This window comes from Arachis ipaensis, chromosome B5 (genome assembly GCF_059453495.1).
Source record: "Arachis ipaensis isolate K30076 ecotype BB chromosome B5, ASM5945349v1, whole genome shotgun sequence".
Taxonomy (NCBI): Eukaryota; Viridiplantae; Streptophyta; class Magnoliopsida; order Fabales; family Fabaceae; genus Arachis; species Arachis ipaensis.
The window spans coordinates 156478795-156492244 of NC_142440.1; the positions used below are offsets into that span (position 1 = coordinate 156478795).

At 31.9% G+C, this 13450-nt stretch overlaps 3 protein-coding genes across 4 annotated transcripts in view; all 3 read left to right on the forward strand.

Annotated features, from left to right (window-relative positions):
• Positions 1-122, forward strand: part of LOC110262663 (13-hydroxylupanine O-tigloyltransferase-like) — a 37609-nt gene extending 37487 nt beyond the window's left edge. The window contains exon 4 of the mRNA XM_021103182.2: positions 56-122. Within this exon, the coding sequence (XP_020958841.2) occupies positions 56-122 (67 nt within the window). The remainder of the gene's footprint in view (positions 1-55) is intronic.
• Positions 123-1305: 1183 nt separating this feature from the next.
• Positions 1306-4001, forward strand: LOC107644743 (subtilisin-like protease SBT1.3). The gene has a single exon (XM_016348669.3). The coding sequence runs from the start codon at positions 1466-1468 to the stop codon at positions 3821-3823; it is 2358 nt and encodes a 785-aa protein (XP_016204155.1). The 5' UTR covers positions 1306-1465; the 3' UTR covers positions 3824-4001.
• A 3740-nt stretch (positions 4002-7741) lies between these two features.
• LOC107644744 (glycosylinositol phosphorylceramide mannosyl transferase 1) lies at positions 7742-10615 on the forward strand. Of its 2 annotated transcripts, none has more exons than XM_016348670.3 (5): positions 7742-8201; positions 8678-9074; positions 9470-9630; positions 9792-9862; positions 10157-10615. In XM_016348670.3, the coding sequence occupies exons 1-5, from the start codon at positions 7939-7941 to the stop codon at positions 10315-10317; spliced, it is 1053 nt and encodes a 350-aa protein (XP_016204156.1). In that variant the 5' UTR covers positions 7742-7938; the 3' UTR covers positions 10318-10615. The 2 variants fall into 2 exon arrangements, with proteins under 2 accessions (XP_016204156.1, XP_016204157.1); XM_016348671.3 differs by having other exon boundaries at positions 7808-8201; positions 9501-9630.
• Positions 10616-13450: the final 2835 nt, after the last annotated feature.

Here is a 13450-nt window from a genome sequence, read left to right on the forward strand (position 1 = left end):
TCAGTTCTTTCCTTATCAACCTTCAATGGCAGGGAAAGACCCTGTCCATGAAAAGGTTTGAGAAAGAGCTTCATAGAATACTTCAGATCAAGGATGAAATATCATCTGTATTGGATGCTTGATATCTGAATATTAATGCATGTCAAGGTGGATTCAGTTATTCCTATTTCCCGAGAATCTAGTTTGTTCATGCAAGAGTGAAAAAGAACACGCCTTTATACATATACCTGTCTTTGTTGAGAGACATAATGAACTAACAGTAACAGAAGGTGGTTAGGATAGTTCTAAGGGTAATCAAGATTAGTTGCAAGGTTTCTTTATACCACATCTATTTGATAATATCAACTCACACTAGTTTCAAATCTCTCAGCTCACATCTTCTTCTGTTTCTTGTATCACAAGCTTTGTTACTCTGCTGGTCTTCTTCAGAACTAAGAAAGAAAAGAAAGAGATTGATCAGAAAGTTGGCTTAATAATGCATATGTTGCGAAAATAAAGTTGGTTCACTAAGCTCATTTCTATTGGGCTTGGAATCTTGGATCATTTACATGCTTCCATATTTATGTATATATATGTTCTTCTAACTAGGCCCTACTTGACTCACCAAACATATCGTATATTTGTGTAGCAAATGTAACTGCTCATAAATTCTATCTACTCCAACCGCGTTGTTTATTATATCAGCACGTAAAAGAAAGAGCTACCTTTGTACGAAAAGAAACAACCATTAACACACCGTACGCTATATATATATATATATATATATATATATATATATATGCTTATAATACAGTTATACATATGGGAGCATTTACTTCTTCAGTGTCCACTATAATGAATAAGTCCATTTATTTTAATTTTCTCCTGCTTTTCTAAAGGCTAACACAGTAACACTAAAGATACTCTCTTCCCTTTCTACTTTTGGTTATGGCTCATTAATTATCATTTGCTATATTTTATAGTTATTATAAGGAAAAATGTTTGAGGTGAAGAGATGTCAGAGGAGCACGGTCATGGTCTCATGGATATTAACTTCTAGCAACAGGCACTTAGGTAGCATTCTTAACTCTCCCTTTAATTATCACAGCCGTGAAAGTTGAACTACCACCACCTACTTTTATTGCCAAGGACAATAAAACATCATCACTAGTCAGATCATTTGCCTTCTTAATTCTGTTTTCATTAATCTAGTGCTTACTTATTAGTATTAAGTGAAACAAAATATAGCTAGCTAGTAGTTAATGATAAATTCTTGTAAATGTTGCAATTATCATGGACTGATAGATAATAACAATGTTAACCAAATAAAACCAACAATATTTAATATTTCAAACTTATGAACCAGACTACTAAATAAGCCATTTACACCTCTATTAAATTCTCTTACACCCTTCTTCTCCCTTTTAACCCAGCATCATTCTTCAAAAATATTGCAGCAACTCCTCCTCCTTCCTAGCATGTAAACATGGCTAAGACTCCAATGAAAAACATGAGCTGCATTATTCCAATAATAACCTATCTTCTCTTTATTACACTCTTCTCAGCAAATGCTCAATTTGTTAAGAAGACTTACCTAGTTCAAATGGATAAGGCAGCAATGCCAAAAGCCTTCTCCAATCACCTTGATTGGTACTCATCAACAGTGAAATCAGCACTTCTCACCACTTCTCTGGAATCTTCTGATATGAAAAATGAAGAAGAGAGAATAATCTACAGTTACCAAAATGCTTTTCATGGAGTTGCAGCAAAGCTGAGCAAGGAAGAAGCTGAGAGGCTAGAGGATCAAGAAGGTGTTGTGGCCATTTTCCCTGAAAGAAAGTACCAACTACACACCACAAGAAGCCCTGAGTTCCTTGGTCTTGAACCATTATCAAAGGGAACTGATAGCATCTTTTCAGAAAATCTTGATAATGATGTTATAGTTGGAGTGTTAGACACTGGAATTTGGCCAGAAAGTGAAAGCTTCAATGACACAGGAATGAAACCAGTACCTTCTTATTGGAAAGGTGCCTGTGAAATTGGTCGTGGCTTCACCAAACAACACTGCAACAAGAAGATTATTGGTGCCAGAGTGTTCTATCACGGATATGAGGCAGCAATTGGAAAGATCAATGAGTCAAGAGAGCACAAATCACCAAGGGATCAAGATGGCCATGGAACTCACACTGCAGCAACTGTTGCAGGCTCTGTAGTCCATGGTGCTAACCTTCTAGGCTATGCTTACGGCACTGCAAGAGGAATGGCACCAGGAGCAAGAATTGCAGCTTACAAAGTTTGCTGGATTGGAGGGTGCTTCAGCTCAGATATTCTCTCTGCCATTGATAAAGCTGTATCTGATGGAGTGCATGTCTTGTCCATTTCATTAGGTGGAGGAGTCTCATCTTATTCCCATGATAGTATTTCAACTGCTGCATTCGGAGCAATGGAGCGCGGTGTGTTCATTTCGTGTTCTGCCGGAAATGCTGGTCCTAGCCCTGCAAGTCTTGCCAATGTGTCACCATGGATCACCACTGTGGGAGCTAGCACAATGGATAGAGATTTCCCTGCACAAGTTAAGCTTGGAAATGGCAAGAATTTGAGTGGTGCTTCACTCTATAAAGGGCCAAACACAGTATCAACTGAAAAACAATACTCTTTGGTTTACTTGGGTGGTAACTCATCAGGTACTCTTAATCCAAAAGCAATGTGCTTGGAAGGGACTTTGGATCCTCAAGTGGTTAAAGGGAAGATAGTGATTTGTGAGAGAGGGATTAGTCCAAGAGTGCAAAAGGGTCATGTGGTGAAAAATGCAGGTGGGGTTGGAATGATTCTCACCAACACTGAAACAAACGGAGAAGAGCTTGTTGCAGATTGCCACCTCCTTCCAGCAGTTGCAATAGGAGAGAAAGATGGTAAAGATCTCAAAAACTATGTCTTAACAAACAAAAATGCCACTGCAACTCTTTCATTTCTTGGAACAAGGTTAGGAATTAGGCCTTCACCTGTGGTAGCAGCATTTTCGTCAAGAGGGCCTAATTTCCTCTCACTTGAAGTTCTGAAGCCAGATTTGGTTGCTCCTGGTGTGAACATTCTTGCTGCTTGGAGTGAAGATGTTGGTCCATCAGGGTTGGCAATAGATCAAAGGAGGGTGAAGTTCAGCATAGTTTCTGGAACCTCAATGTCATGCCCTCATGTGAGTGGTGTAGCTGCATTGATCAAGGCTAAGCATCCTCAATGGAGTCCAGCAGCTATAAAATCTGCACTGATGACAACAGCTTATGTTGTTGACAACACCATGAAGCCTCTGAAAGATGCATCAAATGCTGAAAAGCCTTCAAATCCTTATGATCATGGTGCCGGTCACATTAACCCCACAAAAGCACTAGACCCAGGTTTAGTCTATGATATCAAGCCACAAGATTACTTTGATTTTCTGTGCACTCAGAATCTAACTCCAAACCAGTTAGGTGTCTTTGGCAAATATGCAAACAGGTCATGTGCACATTCTCTGGCTAGCCCTGGTGACTTGAACTACCCTGCTATTTCATTGGTGTTTGCTGAGAATAAATCTATTTCAGTTATGACAGTTCATAGAACTGTGACCAATGTCGGACCTGATGTTTCCAAATACCATGTTTTGGTCTCAGTGTTCAAAGGTGCTTCTGTGAAAGTTGAGCCAGAAACCTTGAATTTCACAAGGAAGTATCAAAAGCTGTCATATAAAGTTACCTTCACAACAAAAACAAGGCAAACACAACCTGAATTTGGAGACCTTGTTTGGAAGGATGGTGTTCACAGTGTTAGAAGCCCAGTTGTGATAACTTGGTTGACACCAATAGTATGAATTTTCAAGCACTGTTTTCTTTTTTGCAATGAGCAAATTTTCTTTACTATGCAGTATTAGTATTAGTATTAGTAATGCTCTTTCTTTCATGCCTATTTCTCTACCTTAGAAGAATTTTCAACAAAATAGATTATGTTCTTGACTATGAAATGAAATGAAATGAAATGAAATATTATTGTTATGGTAATATGGTTACATATTAATCGTTTTCCAATTTCTCTCCACTATTATATTTATGAGATCATGCAATCATAATATATATACTCAGGACACTATTCAGTTATTACCATACTGTGACACAATAAATAATATGGAGTAAGAATTTCATATGAGAGAAAAAGGTGTAATTAAAACAGCTATAAATTTCTTTGTTTCTTCTCTTGAATCTGTTCCTTGTATAGCAGCATGATGCATATGAGTTGCAGAATAGCTGGCCTCATCAAAGAGATTGGGGAGCCAGCGTACTATACTGAAGAACCAGAGTCCCCACAAGCCATTAATATATGGTGAGTTCTATGCTGCCTTTGTTATGGTGTCTAAATTGCTTAACTTTCATTTTAAAGTAAAAAATAAAATGTTTAAAATAAAAAATAAATCATAGAAAATTTATTAAATATTATTTATTTACCTTTTTTAGTAATTTAGGTAGAAAGTGATAGGCACCATAGCTTTCACCTTAATATATTGGATATGTTATTTATTTGAGGAGTGCAAATATTTGTAGCCATCAATTAATTATTATAGGTGTTTTTAATGGTGTAAGATTTCATTCAATGGTCACTTTTCTTTTGTTAGTTAAATGCTGGCTAAAGTTTAATAAAAATGCTGCCCCTAGATTTTTTCTATTTATTTTTATTTAGGTGTTGCTAAATGCTAATAATTAAAGTATATTTTAAAATATTATAAAAAATATTTAATTTAAAAATTTTAAAAATTTATTTTTTCATATTTTTAATATATTAAATATATAATTTTTTTATTATTATACTCTTAATATGTATCTTTAGACACATTTTAACAAAATTTTATGTATATTCATTTTTTAATGTCAAAATTATATATGTATATATAGAAATTATCTTATATGAATTTTAAATTTTATTTAATAATTAAAAATACTTATTAATTTAAAATGTTAAATAAAATGATTAATGTGTCATAGGGGAGCTCGCGGTACAGTTTGGACTGATTTTGAGTTAAAAATTCATCCAATTCAAACATTAATTTTATTTGCGATGCGGTTTGGATTGGATAACTTTTTTAAAAAAATCCGATCCGATCTGATCTAATTTCAAGCGGTTTGGATTGAATTAAATTTGTGGTTTTGTAAATTAAAAAAATTAAATACATATAATAAGTCTCAACATTAAATTTTAAATAATAAAAAATGATATAACAAATCTCAACAATATCTTAAAAAGTCAACGATAACATAACAATAGAAATAAAAGTATAGGTTAGTTAAAATAAATAAATAATATTTTGAACATAAAATATTTATTAAATAATAATAATACATGAATAATATAAAAATGTATAACAAATTAAATATATTATAAGTATAATTGTAAATTAATAATAAAATAATATTATTATAGCACGTTGTGTGATTTGGATTGAATTGAATCGATTATGAAAAATAAATCTAAAATTCGATCCGATTTAACGGTTTACAAAAAAATAAAATCCAATCAAATTTAAATTAGTGCAATTTTAATTAATTTTCGATTTAAATGAGATTGAATGAACAGTATTTAAATTAAACACCCTAGTGTGTCATGCTAGTTGTGAATTGTGATATGATGCATTAAAGAGTTCATCTAATCATCTGCAAGAACAGCTCTTGTAATAAAACCATTCTAAATTTTTGTTCCTTTTTCTTGAACGTATGAGCATGGTTTAGGGCACGGACAATATTTGACAACTATGAGTTGCAATTTAATGCCAATCCCATGGGGCAATATTTAAGGGTAAATTAAAAAGAAAAAGAAAAAGAAAAAGAGATAGAAACTTGGATTCTTACAAAAAATTATCTCAAAATGTCTCTGTTTGTAGTAATACTTATTGAAGATTTAATGAGGTGAATTGTTTCCTCCACCAGTTGTTTTTGGAAAAATATGTTTTGAGTTTGTTCTCATTTTAAAATTCAGTTTAATTTTAATGTATTAAAAAGTATAAAATATTTTATATAATTATATCTGTTTTTTTTTTAAATGAAAAAGCTCAATATAAAAGTGGAATTCAACATCAAAGTAGAGCACAAACAATAAACCAACACTAAAATTGTAACCACCTAGCAACTTAACAATGTAATAGCCTATCTCATTGTCATATCTCAATGTTAACATCAATAATAAAAGGGATTTTTACATCTCTATTCTTTATAAATTATAACAAAAAACTGAAAAAGAGACATGTTGATAATTTTTTTTTACACATTTTTTTATTTTGTCTTTTTTTATCATTACGTTCTAAACTATTGGAAAAAATAATATATCAACTATTTTTTGCGATCATCCTTTTTAATTGTTGTACCTGTCTAATTTTAAAAATGTCTTTTTTTAAATATCAAAAAAGGACTATTGTCTGCTAAAATTAGATAACCGTGCGCTCCATATTTGCTAAGTAAATTCATAGCCAAAAAATAAATGATAAATAATTGAATATATTTAACATTTTTATTACATAATACACCCATTATCTTTTTGGTTAACATATCAATTTTTTTTTTATAATTATTTACGCGATTAGGGTAAAAATAATTATTTTTACTAATATAGCATTACGTAATTAAATACACGTATAAAATTAATTTATCAATATATTAAAATTAAATTCTTTTAAAATTCACCGTGTTCTTTCATCCAAATAATTGAAAAGGAAGAGAAATCACAAAATTTAACCAGAGTTTCAAAAGGTTACTACAATAATTATCATATATTTATTTTAGATTAAGGTAGAAAATTTATTTTTAATTAGTAAATATTAACCAATTTTTTAATATAAAATTATTTTTTAATCTTTATGTTTTTGAGAATTTAGAATTAAAATTTAAAACAATAGAAAGTTTCAAAAGAATATCTATTATTGACGATAAAATTTTTACCGAAAAACGTTAACTCTTTAATTTAACTCTTCGCTAGGGGTGGCAATGGGGCGGGCTTTTGCTCTACCCGACTCCGCCCCGCCCTACAAAAAATCTGCATGAAACCCGCCCCGTCCTATCCGCGAATAGTAGAATGTTAAACCCTAACTCGTCCTGCGGGTACCCGCCACTATAATTATTAAATCCAACAAATAAAATAAAATTTTAAAAATTATATAACCACCATTTACATACATAACATAAATTAAAATAAAAATTTATATATAATATATTATTAATTATTTTATTAATTATTTTATATATGTTACATATATTATATATTAAAAATATATATATATATATATTATATGGATTTGGATCCTTTAAAGTTTGAATTTCACTTTAGAGAGTAAAGTGTAATCTCTCATCATTGATTTCATAGGTGGGACCAATAATAAATATGAAAGAGAAACTATTCAATGGGAAAAGATCACACTTTACTCTCTAAAGTGAAATTCAAACTTTAGAGGATCTAAATCCATATTATATATACCGGGACGAGTAGGATGGATTTAGCCTAAACCCGACCCCGTCCCGCCCTCGCCCAAGAACCCGCCCCGTTAAAACCCACGCCGGTGCGGGGGCAAGTAATTACCTACCCCGAACAGATAGAGGCGAAGTGGATAACCGCAGGTTCAGATAGTGTTGTCACCCCTACTCTTTGCATTAAAGCAGATAACATCTTTTCTTAATACTCATTTTTACCCATTACTTTAAAATAAAAGAAATTATAAAAATAAAATGTTATGAGTATATGACCATACTCAAAAGTCAAAACATAACCCGAAAATAGCAAAACGTATGTCGTTTTGAAGTTCGACGAGGTAATAAACGGTGTCGTTTTGAATCAGGGACCGTTTTCCGCAGTAACAAACACTTGGAAGTTGAAACCGCAGAGCACGGCGATGCGAATCACCATGACGCAATCCCTTTGGACCTTCTTCCCCTGAATCTGAATGTGCTCTAAGCCATGTCCTCCGTCCACGTCGACATTGCCGGCGATGCTGCCGCCGCAGCCACCGACGGTTTTTATTCTCCGGCCAAGCAGAAGGCCGCGAACCGCCGCCCCACCGTCCTCACCATCCAGCGAGCGAGGCAGACCCTCTGCGCCGCCAAGGTGAAGCTCATCCTTGCGGTTCTCACCTTCTCCTTCATCATTTACGTCTCCTCCAAGCTCAGCTCCTTCATGGGTTGGAACCCTCACTATCCTTCATTCGTTTCTTCTCCCTCAAGGTTTACAAAAATGGATCTTTTTTTTTTCTTTCTCGATTTTCAGTTTACGGTTGTTTTGCTTTGCAATTGATTGTTGATTGTTTCTTTTTTTTAATGTATAATTCAATGGAAGATCATCTTATTTACTATTTTAGTTTTTGGAAGCATTGGTTTTTTTTCCCCTTTGCGTATTTATTTATTATGTTTATATGGGAAAAATTCTAAGTGACATGAAATTTCATTGGATCTCATGTTCTAGGAGTTAGATTATGGTGATGAATCAGGACTTTACAAAGTGTAGTGCCAACCTCAACATTTTCATCATTTAGAAAAATTATCAGAATGAAAAATGCATCATGATTGCTAAGAACTAGAAAATTATTATATTTTATGATAATTATCATGGATTTATGATGATGAAGATTACCTTGAAAAAAAATTTGTTGTGTAAACCGGATCTAATGGTAGTAGTATGAATGATTTAATCCATGGTTCAGGGGTGGCTATACTGTGCTGATAAACAGTTGGAAGCAGAGCTCTGTCCTTAAACAATCTGTTGCTCATTATGCATCATGTCGTAGTGTTGAGAGAATACATGTGTCATGGAGTGGAAGTGAACCACCATCGGAGAAGCTGATAGCCCGTCTAAATGAGATTGTGGTTCTGAAGTCCGAGGGAGCTCAGAAAACAGACTTTATATTTGAGGTCATTTCGGGAGATCAATTAGCCAGCAGGTTTAGGCCAAAAAGCTACCCCAACACTGATGCGATTTTCTCAGTTGATGACAATGTGATTGTTCCGTGCCCTTCTCTGGATTTTGCTTTCTCTGTCTGGCAAACTGCTCCATTGTCAATGGTGGGATTCGTTCCTCGAACACACTCAGTAAATAAGGAGGTTTGTACTAAGATTTTATCATAAGCTGTGCTTGCATTTTACTCTCTTTGATTTCTTATAAGCAGAATAATACATTCTTGCAATACACACACAAAGGTAAACAAAGATAATGCTTTCAAATTTCAAAGGCATGTTTTAGGAGAAGTTATATGGTTGTATTGGTAGTGTCTCCTTAAATTCAAAGGTTGGCATTGAAAAAGAAGAAAAAGGGAGAGGAGGGAGGTGAAAATATAGAGGGCAACATGTGGGAAAAACATGGTGTTACAAGCAAAAATAACAAAAAGATGCCCTAACCTAATAGTAAGATAACTGAAATGTGATTGACACTTTTTGCATACCTCTATGTTATTAGTTTTGCATACTGTATCTGACAAATTTGTCTTTTTATATCACAGCAAAATAATGTTGCATATTATATATATGAAGGATGGTGGTCAGTTTGGTGGACGGGAACTTATACCATGGTTCTCTCAAAGGCTGCATTCTTTCACAGGAAATACTTGGACTTTTATGCTCATATGTCTCCGTCGATTCAGAACTATGTTGCTAACGAGAGGTTTGATATATCATTAATTTCCTTTTAGTGGTTTTCACCCTCTCTTATATAATCTTCATGTATGCTTATTAATATTTTCTTTTCTTTTTTTGGTTTTGGTGGGTGTTCAATTTCGTGTCCTTGATTGATGTATGGACTTGTGTAACTGTTATCTTCAACAGGAGTTGTGAAGACATCGCAATGTCCCTCCTCGTCGCTAATGTTACAGGTGCTCCTCCGGTATGGGTCAAAGGTAGCTTTTCTCTCTTTCTCCTTTAAGCAACTTCAAATCTTCAATCACAGGTAGAGAAACATGAATATAGCAATTAGGTCTGTTTGACACACTTGATAGTATAAGGCCTGTGAAGAGATTCTACGAGCAATTATATATTGCTCTAGTAAGTTGTAGTGTTTCTTTTGGCATGGAGCTCTTTTTTCCCAATCACTTATTTGTTTTATTGCTTTAATATCTATCAACCGGCTAGTACTTCATCTATCACTCAGCTTGAAGCTAATAAAAGGTCAACATCTTCAATGAAATTTGCAGGCAAAATCTATGAGATTGGGGCATCTTCCATTGGCAGTCTGAGAGGGAGAAGCCGACTGAGAAACAAATGTCTCAACGATTTAATATCACATTTCGGTAGTATGCCTCTTGTTCCGACTAATTTCAAAGCGGTTAGCGCTAAGAATGAATGGCTATGGTAGTCATTTTGTTTTATTAATCAAGGCAAAGCCATTTCACCTAGAAGGAAAGATTTTGTGTGATTTATGAAGGAATTTGTCAATAATGTGAGGTGTATATAGATGTATGTTCTAGGGTCTCAATAGTTTTTTTATTCATTAATGTTTGGTACAAAACAAGCCTGGTCTACTGCCAAGAGTGGTGATCTTGTGAAGGCCCTTTACTCTATGTAACTATGTATGACTCTAAAATTAAATTACCACAAACTAGAATGGACTCATTGAAAATCTCTACTGATTAATCAACTATCTTTACAGTGAATGTTTGTTCTGTGTCTGTACCTACCTAATGGAGGATGACTCTGGCCTTTGGTCATGTAGATAAAGTGATAAACAGAAAAAGTTAAAGATGAAACTTGATGAACTAAGGATGGTAAGTGCATGATTTAAATTGCTGTGGTTTGTTGATTCGTGTTAAAATAAAGGAAAGTTGAGTTGAATTTTATTAAACTTTAGGAGAAGTGTGTTAACTTGTTCTTAAAAGAAAAAGGTATAAAAATGATGTAACTTTGTTTTGCCCCCCAAAATGAAAAAAACAAAGAAAAGTTGGATTTAATTTAATCAAATTCAAGAGAAATGACAAATGAGTATAATTTATCTTAAAAGATGGTTGTAAAAATGATATATCTTTGATTCTTTGTTCTATTCTCCAAGATGGAAAAATATATGAAGGTTTGTACAAATGGAGTTGTGTATCCAATGAAAAGAAATTCAGTGTTTATTTGATGAATAAATAAATAAATATGAATAAAAATGGTTCGATGTTCAGAAAATATATGTATAAATGTTAGCAGGTGTCTAATGAAGAGAAATAGAAATGGATGCTTGCAAATTTGAATCTTAGAAACTTGGTGTATGCAACATGAAATCATGTATGCATCTTCATCATATTAAAACAAGAGCATCACTCTAGAAATCAAGAATATTATAAGTGGTTGAGCCAGCTCTTCTCTCTCATCCATTTAGTAAAAAAGGTTAAAGAAAAAAAATTAAAAAAAAAAGGAAAAAGAAAAAGAATGGTTGTTCAATCTTGAAAATCAGCTCATTATTAACTCGCTTTGCCAAATTAATCAAATCTCCAATGCTATAAGGGTAAGCACACATGGTTCTTCAAATGATTCATTCAAGTTCTACGTCTTTGACCAAAGGAATTGATTCCTTTATACTTATTTCCTTTTTATTTTTTATGCAACTTTCTTAAGCACAATTTGCACCAAGTATATATATTTAAGAAAAAGAAAAGAATTTACTCATGTTGAATTGTTTTCCCACCAAATAAAAAAGGCTGAATTGTTTTTTCTTTCATCAAAGGTTCCTTTCATATTTTACCGACGAGTTGTATTAGTCATGATAAAGCGTATTGTTGAATATTTCAAATCATGATGTAAACTTGTTTGTGTTGAAAATCTTCAATTATAAGATTACAAATTTCCATCACTAAGTTAAGCATGGAACAATTCCACGTTTGGACGCATTATATTAATGACCTTAATTCTAACTAAAATTCGTGTAGTTTACTATATTTTGTTATTGAGAATTGATTTGAAAAGGGTTGGACGACTCATCAATTTGTGTGGCACAAATTTCGGAAAAGTTTTTGCACTATTGGCTTGGTAGGTGTCTCCAATTGAATCAAATTAAAGTAGCACTTTCCAAATAAACAGAGTGCTAGCTAGATTAATCAAGGTTGGATAATGTCTCCTAAACTGCGTTTGATTTAGAGAGTAATATACTGAGATATAGACATAAAGATATAAAATTATATTTGATAAATAAAATATAAATAAAAATATTATATTTTATATATTTTTTTAAAAAATATAAAAATATTGAATAAAAATATAATATATTTAATTATTATTAAATTTTATAATTATATTTTTTAATATTTTATTTTTTTAAATTTTATATAAAAAAATAAATTTAATTATTTAATTTTGTTCTATTTTATATTCAATTCACTATAAAAATATTATACCTTATATCATTATCCTTTATATCTTATTCTTAACGTATTGTTTTGTTCTGTATCCAAAATTAAAAATAGTCCTATGGACCACAAATTAAAGTCCTACACTCCTACTTCCTTAATTTTCTCATGAATTCATGATACATGAGATATGTATGTTCATGAACTAGGGTGCCCTACATCTACAACCACCATCCTCCTAATCCTATGTATCAATCGCTTTCTACTCTCTTTTTTTTTCATCCGTAAATTATTAGGATATAAAGTTTTATTTGATTCTACATAGAAATAGTATAGATAATTAATTTTTAATTAAATTTTATTATAAAATTAACTTTTCAATTCTTATTTCTTAGAGGATTATTCAGAGTTTAAAAAATTAAAATTTAGAATTTAAGAATAATACGCTTTGAAATATGTTAATTTGTATTTATTGTCATTGTCTAAATCGGACAATGAACTTTTTTACTTATAAGTGATAACTAATTTAAATAGTTTGTTATTTAAGAGAAGATGAGTGTTAGGGGTTAGTAATTTTTGTGTTTTGTAGTCATCAAATAGTTATCAATGATATTTTTAATGATGTGAAATTTCATCTAATGAAGTGGGATTACTCACTTTTTTTTGCTAGTTACATGCTGACTAGAATTTAATAAAAGTACTGGTCCCTACACTTTTTCATAAAAAAAAATTATTAATGATGAGTCTTTCTTTGAATTTCGAGTAAAACGTACAACTAAATAAGAAAAAAAAAAGCTCTAGAAGAATAAATGTAAGAATTTATAGGAGAAAATTGTACGCAAACAAAAAAATAAACAAATATTTTTTGAGTTGCTTTATATACAACGAAATTAAAATGGATAAGCTTAAGAGTCTAAAATAATTGAAGCTGACTTAGCTTAAGGGAAAACGAGTTTCCTTTATTCAGAAAATAAATACTATATATAATAATATAATAAAGAATCTATAGATAGATATTTTTTAAATAAATAACGTGTATTATTAAAATAAAATTCTATATATACATTATATTATTTCATATTAGAAGAGATAATGTATGTTTAATAATTGATATATATGATGATGACTTTCTAGCTATTGAGCAACATCACTCTCCTACGAAACAAA

What these genes read in the sequence shown, in the direction of transcription:
- LOC107644743 (XM_016348669.3), top strand. Translation starts at nt 1,466, where the DNA reads ATGGCTAAGACTCCAATGAAAAACATGAGCTGCATTATTCCAATAATA.
- LOC107644744 (XM_016348670.3), top strand. Translation starts at nt 7,939, where the DNA reads ATGTCCTCCGTCCACGTCGACATTGCCGGCGATGCTGCCGCCGCAGCC. An exon ending in AACTATGTTGCTAACGAGAG is followed by an intron (nt 9,631 to 9,791) that starts GTTTGATATATC and finishes TATCTTCAACAG; the next exon opens with GAGTTGTGAAGACATCGCAA. An exon ending in TCCTCCGGTATGGGTCAAAG is followed by an intron (nt 9,863 to 10,156) that starts GTAGCTTTTCTC and finishes TGAAATTTGCAG; the next exon opens with GCAAAATCTATGAGATTGGG.